A 15,314-nucleotide genomic window follows, 5' to 3' on the forward strand; every position below is an offset into this window, starting at 1 on the left:
ATGCTTAATATAATTAACAACAATAAGGGTCTGATCACTTTAGGAACACATCAGAATGTCAATATATTTGGAAAATTATGTTATGCAAAATGTGGAAGAGCAGGCTCACTGGTTATTTAGGGTGAAGAAACATGTACACTCCGCAGACACCTGGACTTGTAGAGATGGTACTTGAGCCCACCTGTTCATTCCCAGTCTCTAACCTGCTTCAGTGAAGGGGAGCAGAGCTGACTAGACAGTAATTTTCAATTTTTGCTCATCTGGCTAACACTTACTCTCGTGAGACAGGGAACAACTCAGCACAGAGCAAATACAGCCTGGTGGCCAGTGCATGAGAAAAGGAAATCACTTGTAGGCTCCAAATAAGCCCATCAGAGTGAGTTGATTCTTTCAGTTAAGAAGGGCCCAAGGGGCACTGAGTTTCTTATAAGGAGGCCAAGCTTCAGAAGCTCAGCAGAGGATATAAGCCTTGCAATGGGAAAGCCAAACACACAGATGCCAAAGGGGTAACTTCAGCATTGCTAATAGGGAAATGAGCCCTCATCACCTTTCAGAGTTGCAAAAAGGATGGCAGGTCCTGGTCCTGGAACAATTCCACTTACCATTTCCCCCACATCCAGTTAGGAAATAAAGGCATTACAACCAGTTTCTTCCAAAAAATAACCTTTATTGTTTTCGTTGTAAATATAAAAAATGCATTGCACAATTTAACAGACCTACTGAAAAGTGCTACATATCAACAGCACAACAGAAATTGTGTCATGCAACAGAACAGGAAATCTAGCCAAAGCAAGAGCACAACCTGAAGTCCTCATACCTCCAAGCTTCTTTTTTTTTTTTTTTGTCTTTTTTTTTTTTAAACAAGAATGAACTCCATTCACTTAAAACACATTTAAATACAAGGTTAGAAGAAGAAAAAGAGCAACTTATTCACTGTATTGTTAATTAAAGGCTTGCTCCTAACATTGGTATCTTTTGATTCAAAACCTTATTCATGTTGGAAAAGTTCAGATATAAAAGCAGTTCACACAATGGCTAGAAAGTCCTTCTATTATATACCTAAGATGTGTTTCTTTGTAACTGAATCAAGTTTTACAGATCAATCTACAATTCGGTACTACCACTTCTGCTCTAACACAGTAAATGAGCATGAAATCCAACCAAGAATGAAACAAAAGGAAGCTTGAGGCCTTAACTGATGTTGTGGGAACAATACTGAGGCCCTATAAAAGAAAAACCCCCGAAACAAATTATCTCCTCTGAAACTCAAGTGTATAAGTTGAGGAGGTGTAACAGGAAAGCTCCTGTTGTCTCACCTAATCAAAAAACCTCCTAAAAGTCATCAACAGTTGTCCGTAGTCCTCCAAGATTGGTATGACTGAATCCCTAAAGCACCTAAACCAGGTATCATCAGCCTTTTGATTTTGTGTGTTTTTCCATGCAATAAAGGTGGAAAGGAACAAAAAAAGACAGAAAGAAAGAAAAAGGTCAAAATAGTTAAGAACCCATTCTATTTTCAGCAGTATCTTCTAGTTGGCAACATCAAGGCAAGAATTATCCACTCCACAAACAAAGAAAGTGAAATAGCTTTCAAATAATTTGTACTACAAAAGCATTATCTTACTAAATGTTTCTGCAGTGAGCTTCCCTCTCCTGCTCTCCAATTGCTCTTCAGGAGTTTTGGGCTTTAAAAACAGACAAAAGAAAATTTACCTGCCCCTCTCGCCTCTATCACACATGTATACACACACACACGCTCTCAAGGGAATGTAAAAAAATCCCTGAAGATACAAAGTAAAAGGATCTTATTTTCCAGTGCAATTTGACAGCCCTTTGTCTTTTCAAGCCATTCCAGATTTACAGATTTAAGCATCTGCATATTTACTAGGTTTCTGTCAAACTTCTGGTATGACAGTATGTACGTGTGTGCGGATGTGCGTGTGTACATGGGAGGGGAGGATGGTAAAGTCAGCAAGAAAGACGCCATTTTTTCCATATATACACACAATTTTTCACAACCTCAGTTTCAAAGGGACACAGTAATGCCACGCAGATAAAATCCTCTTAAAACCCAGGGAAGCCCCACTTTGTCAATTCACTGAATTTTCCACATAGCACTGTATTAGGGGGAAGAATGTATGACTTAAGATAAATCAAATGCATACAGGATGCCAAGATCTAAGGCACAGATGGAAACATTCTATTAAGTCTCCCTTCAAGGAAGGCTTCCCGAGGGGTGTAGAAAAGCATGGAAGAACACGCCAATCAGGTCAAATGGTATTAATTAAGAATCCTTTGGTTTCGTGCAGAGATGAGACTGTCAATATGAAACATGCACTTGTCTCGGTTCCTACGACTCATTAATTTCTTCAATTCTAGTTTGCTCCTAGACTTTAACCACTTATTCCTCCTGCTAACAGGGAGCATCATACAAGCCTAATAACTACATCAGATAATGCACAAGTTCTCCAGAACTTGTGTTTGGGGTGGGGGCCATCTACAATACACTGATTAATAGAATTCAAGGTCAGAAGCCACTAGACAATCTCAGTTTGACTTTGTGCATATCACAGGCCATAAATATTTTATCTAGCCACTCCCTTACTGAGTGAAATATGTTGGATTTGACCAAATATGACTTGTATTCAATTATATGGGGATTCTAAAAGTTTAGCACCAATTCACTGAAGACAGACGTGCATCATCTGTAATTCTGTGTGGAGTATAGGCACTGTGTGTTTTGCTTGCTTAAGTATGCTTTGGTGACACTGAGGAAATTAGACTGCTTAAATTAGGGGAGAAAGTGTTACCAAACTTTTTTTTTTTTTAAAGAAATATAGTATTTAGACTCCTCAATGGGTAAGACAGACAGACAAAGGAATTCAAATATAAACCAAAGTGGAAAACTATGCAGGAATTAATACATAATGTGGTCAATCTCTTTTCAAACCAATCCTCAGTACTTCTACTGTGCAGATGTGAGACATAATATAGCTTTTTCCTCCTGTGTTTCCACATGAAGTGAAATCATCCCCCTCACAAGGTTGACTGATAAAAGAAAAGAACTCTGATTTGCAATAATAGGGTGACAAAAATACACTGAATCACTGCTTCAAAGAGCAGCCACATCATTTCTGGTAATTGCACTACGTGGGAAGTATCTTTTCACTTTTCCTTCCCTCCCTACTACACTCTTGCCTAAGTAAGCAATCTTTGATTTAATTTTTTCCTCTTTACTATGTTAAGATTTGCAGTCTTTTAATAGTGCCATGAGCTTGTTTCTCCACCACAAGTTATTAAAGTAAGCACTCTCCCTCCAATTGTAACTAGTTCATGGTGCAATGAGCATGATGGTTTTTCCATCCACATCCAGGTAAAAACTGCTAATGGACAAAATCTTTAGCAGTTCAGTCACACTACCCCTTCCTATTCCTTTAAGGTCCCTTTCAGCTTCCAATCCGGTTCAGTGAGATCTGAGATGTTAGGATTTAAGCTTAGAAGTTGTCAGACTTCCCTGGGCTTTGAAGTATGCTTGTAGTGCACTTTGCTTGTTGAGACAAAACTCTAATATCATTGATACTAGTAATGGTAAAAATCAAGCACGATCACTGCCTGACAAGCAGGAGACCACACTGCAGGGGAGGCATTACAGAATCTGTTCATCTGCAAAGTACAGCAAAAACACAAGTGGGTATGTTCTTGGACAATTGCCTACTGATTTCTTTCTAGAAAACCTGATACCTATTTTTAACATGCAAATATGCATGTAGATATCTATGCATCTCAATGAGATAGCCCAGCAAAGAAAGAACTTGAGAACGCTCCTCAGCTAATCACAGTGTTAAATGACTTTACTGGAATAAAGTTCACTATCAATGATAAAAATGTGATGATTTAAAGCACTGATTTAAAAAAGAATTTACACTTATTCAACACTTTTTATCCAGATGCATCCCAAAGAATATTGCTTAATTGATTACAACATTTTGTACGAAAGACCCAGATATGGATCACCCCAGAAAATCTACTCACTATTTAATTACTATGACAACCTTTATACACTATTTTAACAAGCCATTCCTTAGCTGAGGCCTGGATTTTTGTTGGTTCTGTCACAGGGACACAGGTTTTCACATGTGCCACAAACTTCAAATTATATGTCAGAGCGGGGGGGGGGGGGGGGGGGGGGGGAAGAGCACCTCCTCATTTGTCTGTACAGCTACAGAAAGGCATGTTGGTACTTTGATCATGCCATTTTGTCTTCCCCTTCAGCTCCTTTCCCCCCCAGCAGTCACTTTCAGCCCCCAAATTCCTCAAATCACAGTACCTCTGCTCAGGGAGAGGGCCCTGGGGTTAACCTTTCATGCTTTCTTCTTGCTACAGCCTTGCTCACACGTAAGCGAACTCTGCAATGAAAGCCATTAGCTGCAAAATCTCAGTACAAAGAAGAAAGAAAAATACTCCCCGTGCTTAGTCCCACTCCCCAAGCCTATGTTTCTTTTTAAACTGTGGCTCACCAAGTGGAGAAGACTGGGGACACCACAGAGAAAAACTACATCCCCCGAAGGAGAACCTACTGACCCCATATAAGCATGTGCAATGCCCAAATATTTTAGCTGCTCCTCATTTTAGCACTGTGATAGCCTGCTAATCACCTCCAGGCAGCCTGCTTTTGAAACTGGAAGGAAACTACTCAGGAGAGTTACAAGGGAAACATTACCCACAGTTTGCATAGCTCTTAAGAATCAGAATCAAGTAATGAGTGGAATTACAAGGGTCATAGGATCATTCCAGACTATGAGCAATCAGCCGGAATGAATATCCCAGTGCTGTCTCGCGATGGACAGACTATCACCGCTGTAACGAGACTAAGTTTATCTGCAGCAGAGCACAGTACTTGCTGAGACTGTCACAGAAAAATGTTATGCAGTATTTCGGGTTTTAAACATATTTTTATAAGTTTTATAATTCATGTTGAACATAACCTTCCCATACAGACCAAATTTAGCTAAGTCCTTCAGGTTTTTCAGATAGAAGGCAAAAAGAACAAGCAAAAAAGACGAAGAAGCAAAGAACTGACTACAAGTCCATGTGATTTGATATAGTTTCTGAGATAACAAAAAAGCTGATTTCTTAACATTACAAACTCAACTCTTGTCTCTGAAGTGCCACTACATTTATCTATGGATGTGTTTTAATACGCGCACATTTTATGAGGAAGGCAGCTGAACTCTGCAGAGTGCAAGAAAACAGTTCACAGATTAAATGGGTATGAAATTCTATCCTAATTGCAGAATCTATGCAACCTAAAACTGCTTTCTTGCACTTACTGCACAGCCTGCTACTCACTTGCAATGGCTATATCAGGAAAAATAATAAAAATCAGCTACTTTATTTACTAAAAAATAAAGCACGTCTTGAAACTGATCATATGCCATGATACACTCATTAAAATAAAAATACACAAAACACAGCCTGAGATTTTAATTCTAGTATTTTTGCCACGAGTTGACATCATTGACAGATTTTTCTTCTCCTTTGGTTTTTAATATGATCCTGTGTAACAATTTTCACTATTCAAGTAAAACAAATGGAACTGAATACCAGAAAACAAAATAAAAAGCACATTTTGTTTTGTGAAATTGAAAGTGTATTTCCCCTTTAAGAGAACATTCCTTGGTGTACAAGATTTACCCTTCAGAGAACTTGGTACTTGAAGGTGTTTCATAGAAATATGTTTGTTGCATATAGATGCATGCTGCATTGATGGAGATATATTGCTGCCTGCAGGACTCAAACCTGCTAAATTTACCTGAGCTTGGTGGTTTCTCACTTAACGGAGTACAGCACAGCACTGAAGAGGAATCAAAACGTTATGACAACGTTGCATCGTACTTCCACATATTCTGAAAGCAGAGCCAAATGCCCTGAACAATGTCTCGCACGATGGAGAGAATTCTTTCTAAAGTGCACCAACTGAAAGGAGACTCGCCAGGCTGCTAGGCTGGCAGGTTCTCCACCCCTTGTATAAGCAACTCATTGTCTTTGGTTGTTAGGTTTCGCCAGCCATTTTGTTCATCTTGTTAACTGCCTCAGCGGCTTGCTCTGGCAGGCACGATGGATCTGACAGAATTGAGGTGGTTGTACTTAGATGCCGGAGGGTGTTCAGCACCACTATAAAAAAAGTCAGAAAAGTATCAAGAAAAGCCATTAGTCTGACTGCAAACAGACCCATGCAGCATAGTATGCAGGTACTGCAAGGCTGTTACGCATGACAGAATTATGCAAATACTTCTGCAAAACATGCACACCTCCACACACAGCGACAGCAATAAACAGAGATGTGCAAGAACTGTGCCCAGGGAACAAGGAATGGAGATCTAGGACTTTTTAAAAAACCACCTATTTCTTCTACAGAAGAGAGTACCACTTAGCAATTATAACTGTACATGTAAGTACTTGCTGAACTGCAGGGGGAAAAGGATCAAGCAATCATGCCCAAACAGAAGGTCATTCCAAAGCTGAATACAAATCTCAGAAGTCTTCCTTCATAATGAGATAAATCACACTGCCAAACTTACTCCAACTAGAGTGGAGTATTTGAAATTTAAATGCAGCTTGAGACTGTTTAAATTCTGGTATCTATATTCAGCAATTTGGGTTTTTTTCTCTGTTCAGTGTTAAGCACGCAACCAAGTGTCTTCACAGTCAAAAGAGGTTCTTATTTTTCCACTGAGATAATAAAAAGGAAATGGAGTTATATGCAGCATCATGTGCTTTCTTTGTCATCCTCTGACTTTCAAGAAATGGTATTATGGTCTCACTTCCTTTGATCTGGAAAAACTGCTGGATAGAACTTCACTTACTTGGCCTCAGAACAGGAAGAGAACAGTGCTGATCCAACCAGGCCATTGCAGTTTGATTCAGATCCTTAAAGCTTGTTGTGGAAACCATCCCATTGAAGGACTCAAACAACGGCTTAATAATAATGCTGAACTGCAAATCATCAAATGTTAAGGGAGACAACAAAGGAGGAGTTCAAAACATTCTATGGGAAAGGGTACTACAGCTCAGTCTGCAGAGAAAACAATGGACCTCTAAATGGACTTCAACTACTAGAGGGATTGCAATATTTCAAAAAATATTTTTTGAAATCTGTAACACTAAGACAAAGGAAAAAATTGAACCTCAGTTCCTAGTGATACTCATTTTTCACAAAATTCCCATACAACTCACCTGATCTCCTACAAACCAACTGCACGCTGTGGCACTGTTGCAAGCACATGAGTATCTAAGACTTCTACATACATGTAATTCGTTCAATTTCTTTGTTGCCACCTTTTTCATATAACACTGATGCTTTCTTAGCAAAAGGATACAGAAGCTTTAGTGTAACCACACCACTTACCATAGCACGCCACAGATGCATCCAGGGTGGGGTGCCTGGATGAGTCTTGCCTGGCAATAGAGAGTCCAGCACAGGCCAACAGTGCAAGTATTCAGCCAGTTTCTCAGGCAGATTTTTCAGCAAACACTCAAGTTCTCTGCTACTGCAGCTAAACAAAGACCTCGAAGTACACAAGCATATTCTCAGAGACGATCAACGGTGTGGCAAGGATTCCCACACCAAGGACCAGACTTGCTGATCTGCATCTATGTGGACCAGAACAGTAGCAAGCTGAGGACTGTCAGGCTTTTCTTTTGGCTATCATCACAGCTTGGAAGGATGGGCCTGGAGTTCACAATAACCTTCCTGGCAGAAAGGGAGCAGACAGAATTCTTAGCCTGTAGTGTATTAAAATGTACAGAGCACCACCACACACCTCAGTTGGAGCCAGCTCCCAGGCTTTCAGATGAGCTCTCCTGGAATGGTCACCATATTTAAACTCAAATGAGCTTGTGATAACATTGCCACGATAATTCACCAAGTAAGTGTACCTGTAAGCTGGAATCTGTTTCAGAAGCTGGTTGGATGATAAAATTCATCTGAAGGCTCAGAATCTGTAGTTTTACCATGTTACTCCAGATGGGATTTTCTGCTACAGTCAGCAGCATGTGAGAATGTGGCCCAAACCAATCTCAGTATTGTCATGCACCCCCATCTTTCTCACTGTGGCTGACAATCAAGATAGGTCTAACAATTGCCTAGAATACTTGAAGGGATTTGCATGCCCTTATAGACTTTTACAGAGTGACCGGAAGAACAACATGGGTATTATTCTATCGATATTCTAATATTCAAGAGTATTCTATTCTTGGGTTATCTCTAGTAGCCCAAGACCAGATTACTCATTTCCCTCCTATATGCAACAGAAACTATGGTATTTTCATATTTGTAATGAAACTGCCCTTCTCTCTCTTACAGTCATTTCATGAGGAGGAGATTTTTTATTATTAGCATTCACCCCTGGACCTTGTCAGCTTTTACTGCAAGATATTCTGAAATATGTCAGCATGCATCAAGGATTCAATCCAGCTCTTAGAACAACTGTTCCATCACAGTTACATCCTGACTTGTAAAGGGAAGTTTGGGAACATTACTTTGCCTATCAACCTTCTCTTTCACCAACTACAAAAGCCTCTTTCCCCAAATACTATAAAACCCAGCTAGCCAGAATTGCATCTTCATCCCTGATAACCTCTGCCACTTTCTAGAAATGCCTCACTTCCAAATTTTGGAGCTATTTAACATCTCAGAGCAGCATAAAATAAACACACTATCCAATCAGCAAACATGTGCAGGATTGTCTTTTAATATAACAATGAAAATGGTTATTTAAAGACCTCTATTTTAATAATTCACTTGAAATTGTTCCAGAGTTAATAGCACTGTACAATCCAGAGGCTCCACAGTTGCACCAGCTCTAAGTTATCAGAGAGTGCATGAGATCCTGCTAAGAATTGTTTCCTAAAAGGATGCTAAAAGGAAGAGTGTCTTTCTAGGGCCAACATAAGCCAGGAAACACCAAAGAAAGCATTTTCACATATCAAAGTACTAAAAATGCTGTACTTCATGCATGCGCATATATACTCATATTATCTAGGTAGTTAAACAACCAGCAGAGAACACAGACATACAAAATATAAAGTCCAAATAAATAGCTATATGAACATATGAAGTTTAATGGGAAAAGGGAAGGTTAACACTACTGCTCATCGCTAATTACCAGTATCCCTGAACTGATTCAAGCTAATAATGTTTGATCCAAACTAGTTAAGTCTATAGGGCACAGCACAAATGCAGCTAACTTGGTTTCATTCAGCTTGCGTCTTTATCTCCTGCATTACCATTCGCTTACAAGCACAGCTGCTAGCACTGGAGAAGGAAAGAGAAACTAAGGTGATTCACTGTTGTAACAAAAGACAAATGGAAAACTAAAAAAAGAAAAATAAATTAAAAAAAAAAGATAAACGTGCAAGGTTTTTAAAACTGCCATTGCAACAGCTTCAGTAATTGTTTGTAATAATTTTTTTCCCCGAAATCTGTTATTCTCTGTTAGTTTTTCCAAAAGACTACAAGAGCTAGTTACAGAAACAATCCATTAAACATTTCTTGCAGTATAATAACCCACCAAGAAAACCTTGCTTTTGTATTGCATTTTACCTTCAAGTTACCTTCCATACTTTAAGGTGAACAAGTTCTGCCTCATGACAGCCTATAAGGCAAGGATTCACATCCACATACAGATGTGAATGAAAACTGAGGACATATGTTATTTAAATAACTTGACTTAAAGTCACAGCATCCGAATCCAGAGTTCTTGGCTCTAAATACATTAGTACCAAACCTCAGGTTCAGCAGGTTAATATAAAAGGATACAATCCAAAACTTCCAGTTCTGCAGGGTCCTGCTTCTCACATACTCATCAAACAGCTTCCTCATGTGGTCAAATCTTTGCCGTGTTATGGGAACCCCAGTAGCAGGGAGCTGCTGTTGGCAAGAACTGAAAAGAAGATGTTCTGAGGTCAGAATCCCCACCAGAAAGGACACACTTCCAGACTAAATTATAGCAAGAGAAAGGTGTGTACACCCAGTATCCCTGACCAAGGTGGCTTCCCAGTGCATGATCCCCCCAGCATGTAATTGTTATAGCCAGGAATACATACTGTTTTCCCATCAATTTTGTCTATACTCACGCAGCAAAGTGATTTCTCAAGCTGCTACACACTTCTTATTACAAGCAACAAAACTGAAAACAAAGTATAACATAGAAAAAAGTAGGTTTTGGCATCCAATTAGAAAAAGGCACATTAGGAGTCAAGGAAAAATTTACAGTTACTCCTGACCAATGTTACAGAAGAAAATGTTACAGAGATTCTTAAGAAACAGGTCAATTTAAAATAAAACCAAACAGATGTCATCATACTTTTAAAGAAAAAGATTTTGATTTGCTGATTAAGTCTAACATAATACCTAAGCCTAACACTCCTGTAGAACGAAGAAAAAACACGGGGGTTCTCAACATGCTTTGCAATAGTACGTAACTATCATAAACCCACAGAGGAAACTGAGGCACCAGGAAGGTGAAGTGACTTATCAGAGCTATGTTCAGCCAGTGGCAAGCTCCTTGATTCCAAGTCCTGTGTCTTATGTACTCAACCATATTTTCCTATAAAAATTGACTGCATTAGGAATGAAAACTGAGGCAAAGCCATCATGAAGAGTAAGAGTGTTTTATCACCCAGTGAGCGTAGCTTTAAAGAAACATCTTCACTAGCTTCTTCTCAGAATTATTCTAACTGACCTAATGCATCTTTTCTGATGCTGCCACTGTTGTGCATTCATGCTCAGAGCTTGCTGAAAATCCACAGTTTGCTACCAATGCCCATCCCACAGCAACTACGCTTTTTGTTTGGAAGTTGGTAGCAACTCTACTTCTGTTCAATAACCCGTCTGTTGTTTGGCATGACATCCGAGGCAAACATTCCCTGTTGTTAGCCAAAGCAACATTCAAGCTGCTCTGCTTCATTACAGAAAGCTCCCCAAATCTCACATTATGGTAGCGTTTAGTTCCTCGATTTCTTCCCGAAGGCGCCTGGTTTCCTCTTGCATCTGTGTTCTTTCCTGCTGTAGTTTAGCGATATATTCTACTGTTTTCTGGAGCGTGATTGCATGGCTGATCTAGACCAAACACAAACATAGAGCTCACTTTCTGGAACAAAGCTAGACAGATGAAGAGTTTGCCCCTAACCTGCTGTAACCTATAAAAGCACTTCAGCACCTTTAAGTTTCCTTCACTGTGTGCAAAAGCACACAGATAGGCAGAGTGAAACACTGAAGATAATACTAAACTCTTCATTTCTCTGACTCCTGTTTGCACACTAGTACAGAAAAATGTGGTTGCAGTGGTTGTTTTCCTCCACAAATTACATTTTTGCTACTTTGCTGAAAGAAGTATTTTAATAATTTAAAATGTTTTATTTCATTACCTATCCTCTTAAAAATATTTACAATTCTTACTTAAGTACTGAAGGATGTGCTACATCTGCTGATAGATTTATAGTGCTATTAGAAGCATTGTTTGAAGTTGACAATATAGATTATTTAGTTTGGGAAAGCTGAAGTTATTAAACAGAAGGTAACACGGTGTAGCTATCACCAAAGGAGACAGAAACAATGTCACAGATCTTTTTAAAAATACTCTTCAGTTTTCAGGAACGAATTAAAGATCTGTACTTGAGAAATAAAAATAATCAGACATTTTACTAAATCTGAATTTTCAAAACTGATTACCTTTCAAATAGGCTATTCAAATCAGGAAGTGAAATTCTATCAACTTATGGCCTAAATGTATAAAACTATAAAAATTACGTAAACAAATCTACATGCTGCACAATAAACTTTCATATTTTCCATGTTTCAAAAGGTATGGGTATTTAAAGGACATTTAGAATTCTGTTGTGCAGACAAGTCTGTGTTTCCATTATTTTGATTTCAACTCAGTGAACTAAGTTAACTAGTGTAGCCAGAATATGTTCTTTATTTGGACAAAGTCATTTGACAATGAGAAGTCAGTTGGGAATTTTTTTCTCTGTAAATCTATGCACAAAAAACAGGTGATGGGGAAAAAAAAAGCTCCGAGAATATTTGCAGCGCTGTGGGCACAGGGCCAAATTCTCAAAGGCAGCTGGGTGACACTAGATGTAAAGAGTCCTAGGGGGATTTTCAAAATCATCTGAACTGGCCAGGCTCCTGTCTCCTCCTGGGAGGTAGAGATCTCATCGGTGTAGGAAGGTTTAGAAATTTCACTAGACTTTTTTGTTCTTCCTTTGGCTCACTGACATGTTTCAACAGTTGCTTTGCCATGCTCTCAGCTGACCAAATGCAGCACAGCTGTGGTTAGCATGGCATGAAGCCTAAGCTAACAAGCTGTGCTCATAGGTGGGTATATTAGCTCAGGCCAAATGTCAAGGTATATTAAGGCAGGCCCAGCATCATATTAACAGCATCTACCTGGCTTCTGGCTGGCTCATGGTTCAGGCAGAATAAGCTTATAATACTGGCTGGACCATAGCTTTTTCAAGTCCAGCTATGGGGACCAGAACCCATCCAGAATGGGTATAAAAAGCCAGTTATGTCAGAAGAAAGGTGACATAACAGTAAACACAGAGTCATCTTATGCTGCAAACATGACAAAAATCTTCATTACTGGGGTCCCATTGCAAAAATCAGTTTTTCTTGTTTCCCTGTTGGCTTTAAAGCTGCAGCATCTCATCAGACAAGACTTGTTCAACGTTTGAAGCTGCATCAGAAGAACAATGTCTAAAAGGTGAAGCACTTTCACACATTCTTTTGACTATAAGCCATGGAGTTATCACCCTTCCCTTTCCAAGTCCCTCAGTTCAAGTATCTTCACTAACTGACTGGCACTCTCAGTCAACAGTGAAGAGATTAAATTTATTAACAGGTCTTTTTAGAATAGCTTGCTCTTATGTTCCATATTAAACTGTTAGTGCTGCTAAGTTACTTACCGACTTGGAGTTGGCTGAAACCAAGCTGTTCAGAGTACTGAAACCAATCTTGATATTAAACCTTCGTTTTTGTTCTGAAATATGCTTCATTCTTCGATTCTGCATAAATAAAATGAGCTCAGTCTATGCTGCTCTCCTTTACCGTTCTACTGCTATGACTATTTCAGCTATTCAAATTCACAGTGTCATTTTTGTTGAATTGTGGCATTCATAGTCTTCCCAAAGCCACATGACTATAAATTTGCAAACAATTATTTCAGTTATTAAAAAGTGTACAGCATATTAAATTCAATTCCAAACCTTGTAAGGTTTTCTTCCTAAAGTAAAAATTCCTATTTAAGACTGTTACACAATTTCCTTTTCTGAAATCAAATTCCAGTTTCTGAAGCACGTAATTAGTTAGGCTCTTGTTGAAGCCTTTAAGTTTAAACAGTCCATATAATTTATTCCTAATATATACAAAATGCCTACTGATGTAAACAGGCATTCTGACAAAAAGAAAAAGAAAAAAGAATCCACAACTCTCGCCTATCCTGAAGATAAAGGCTTTGTCAGGAATTAACATTTTCATTTGTTGCATTAAAAACTTAGAAATTGTTTCCACCAAGATTGTTGGAAGAAAATAAGGAGTTTGCACTTTGAGAATGCATTCTCAGCAGAGCTAGGCTTTCCGGCAGTAGCTCACCATCACCCCATTTTATAATGGAGGAAAGCAACGTAATAAAGCAGTGAAGTGTCTGCCCAAAACCACAGAAAATGCAGGTTCAAGAGCAGAACTGAGATTTCCAGCGCCTTCTATGCTTTGCCAAACTGAAAAAACAATGTTAACCAGCAATACAGTTCAGTCTAACTAACAATGCAGAGGAGCAAAAGAACATACATCTAGAGACTGGCAAACATCACTTTCTTGTCTTACAGAAGTTACTGACAGTACACACCCAAAGCAGTTCCTGTCAAAGCAGGTGAGTTAAATGGCTATAAAGCCTATCTCGTTGCAGCGCTCTTACTTTTAAGAACACTCCTCCATCTAGTGGCCACTTTCCCACCATCGGCCAGTCCTAATAACTTGTTCCTTTGTTAACTTGTCTCTCTAGCAGCAAGAACAGGCTGCAACTACTGATTGTGAGCATTTATGCCAAGCAAAGAACTGCAAACTTTTACGAGTAACTTGCAGCATGCTCAGCAAGTGGCAGTTCTGATTCTCCTCTGCAACAGAGCTAGAATTGAGTGCAATCACAGGCTGCAAGTGTTTAAACTTACCTTTCTGCCCTGGGAGTAATTGAGCTGACATCATCAACTCACAAGGTATACAGAGAAGCCAAAAAGAGGCTGGCACTTGCAAAATGGTTAAGTAACACTCCCTTTCACAACAGAATGAATGAGAGGGTTAGAGTTGATTTTCCTGCATTGGCTGTTTTTTGTGGAGAAGCTTCTCATACCATCACAGAAAGTGTTCTGACAAGGTCAGCTTGTGTATGAGGTACAGCCAGCTTTCAGATGCTATCTCTAGACCGCCGAGTTCTTACCCCAATAATTCTCGAAGTGTTTTACAGCTGTAACTTGTAGAGTCTGTGGAGCTGCTTCTCTGTGGAGCAGCATAGCATCACTGGAGACATGTAAGTAACTCAGCAGGTCAAGAACTCCCCCTCCAGCGATGGCCAGAGCCCTGCAGACTGAAGAGCCCCAACAGAACAATGGCAAAAAGCCATGGTTTAGAAAACTAAGCCTGAAACCTTTGACCAAGTAAACTGAGACCTGTCATAACACTCCTGTGAGCCACAGCAGGAACTGCTGCCATGACCATAAGGACCTGCAGAGGTACAGTTAAGCCTGGCCCCTCTGGTGACACATCCCTGAGGAGCAGAGTAGATTATTCAATAATTTAAAATTGAACAGAGCAGCACACATGCAGCGCAAGCTAAGCCTAAGGCACAAATACTCCACTGTTCCTTACTTACTGTCTAGTCCATTCTCAGGCATCAGGGCAGAAAAGTAGCTACAAAGGCAAAGAAGAAAAGCACCTCAAAGGAAAGGACACACACCTTAAATGCAGCCATATTAGGGTCAGTGGCAGGTTTTCCTGAGCAGCTGTTCTGGGGAGACTGTGGACTGGGGCTTTGCTCAGAGGTGCAGGGGGAAGCTTGGCCTGAATTCTGACAGTCTCGGCCTTCATAAAGGAAGAAAGACAAGTCACATTAACAAACAAATTTCTGTAGCAAATGTAACTGCTGAGAAGTTTCTATTCAGAATTGAACTGAAACGCAGTCGGCAACCAAATTATACTCATTGATGCAGCAGCCACATGCTAGAAAATGTCAAGATTGCTAGGAAAGCTTAGTATT

At 39.5% G+C, this 15,314-nt stretch overlaps 1 protein-coding gene across 5 annotated transcripts in view; it reads right to left on the minus strand.

Moving 5' to 3' along the window:
• Window positions 1–635: 635 nt before the first annotated feature.
• Window positions 636–15,314, minus strand: part of MLXIP (MLX interacting protein) — a 54,205-nt gene continuing 39,526 nt past the window's right edge. For 3 of the 5 annotated variants that reach the window (XM_075516645.1, XM_075516641.1, XM_075516646.1), the window contains 6 exons: window positions 15,015–15,139; window positions 12,973–13,071; window positions 10,995–11,122; window positions 9,821–9,944; window positions 6,867–6,996; window positions 636–6,174 (listed from right to left, as the gene is read on the minus strand). In XM_075516645.1, the coding sequence (XP_075372760.1) occupies window positions 6,053–6,174; window positions 6,867–6,996; window positions 9,821–9,944; window positions 10,995–11,122; window positions 12,973–13,071; window positions 15,015–15,139 (728 nt within the window). In that variant the 3' untranslated portion in view covers window positions 636–6,052. Of the gene's footprint in view, window positions 6,175–6,866; window positions 6,997–7,663; window positions 7,754–9,308; window positions 9,701–9,820; window positions 9,945–10,994; window positions 11,123–12,972; window positions 13,072–15,014; window positions 15,140–15,314 lie in introns of those variants that run through there. The other 2 variants (XM_075516643.1, XM_075516642.1) reach the window with 2 other exon arrangements.

The sequence above is a fragment of the Mycteria americana genome, chromosome 13, assembly GCF_035582795.1.
Source record: "Mycteria americana isolate JAX WOST 10 ecotype Jacksonville Zoo and Gardens chromosome 13, USCA_MyAme_1.0, whole genome shotgun sequence".
In the NCBI taxonomy this organism is placed as follows: domain Eukaryota; kingdom Metazoa; phylum Chordata; class Aves; order Ciconiiformes; family Ciconiidae; genus Mycteria; species Mycteria americana.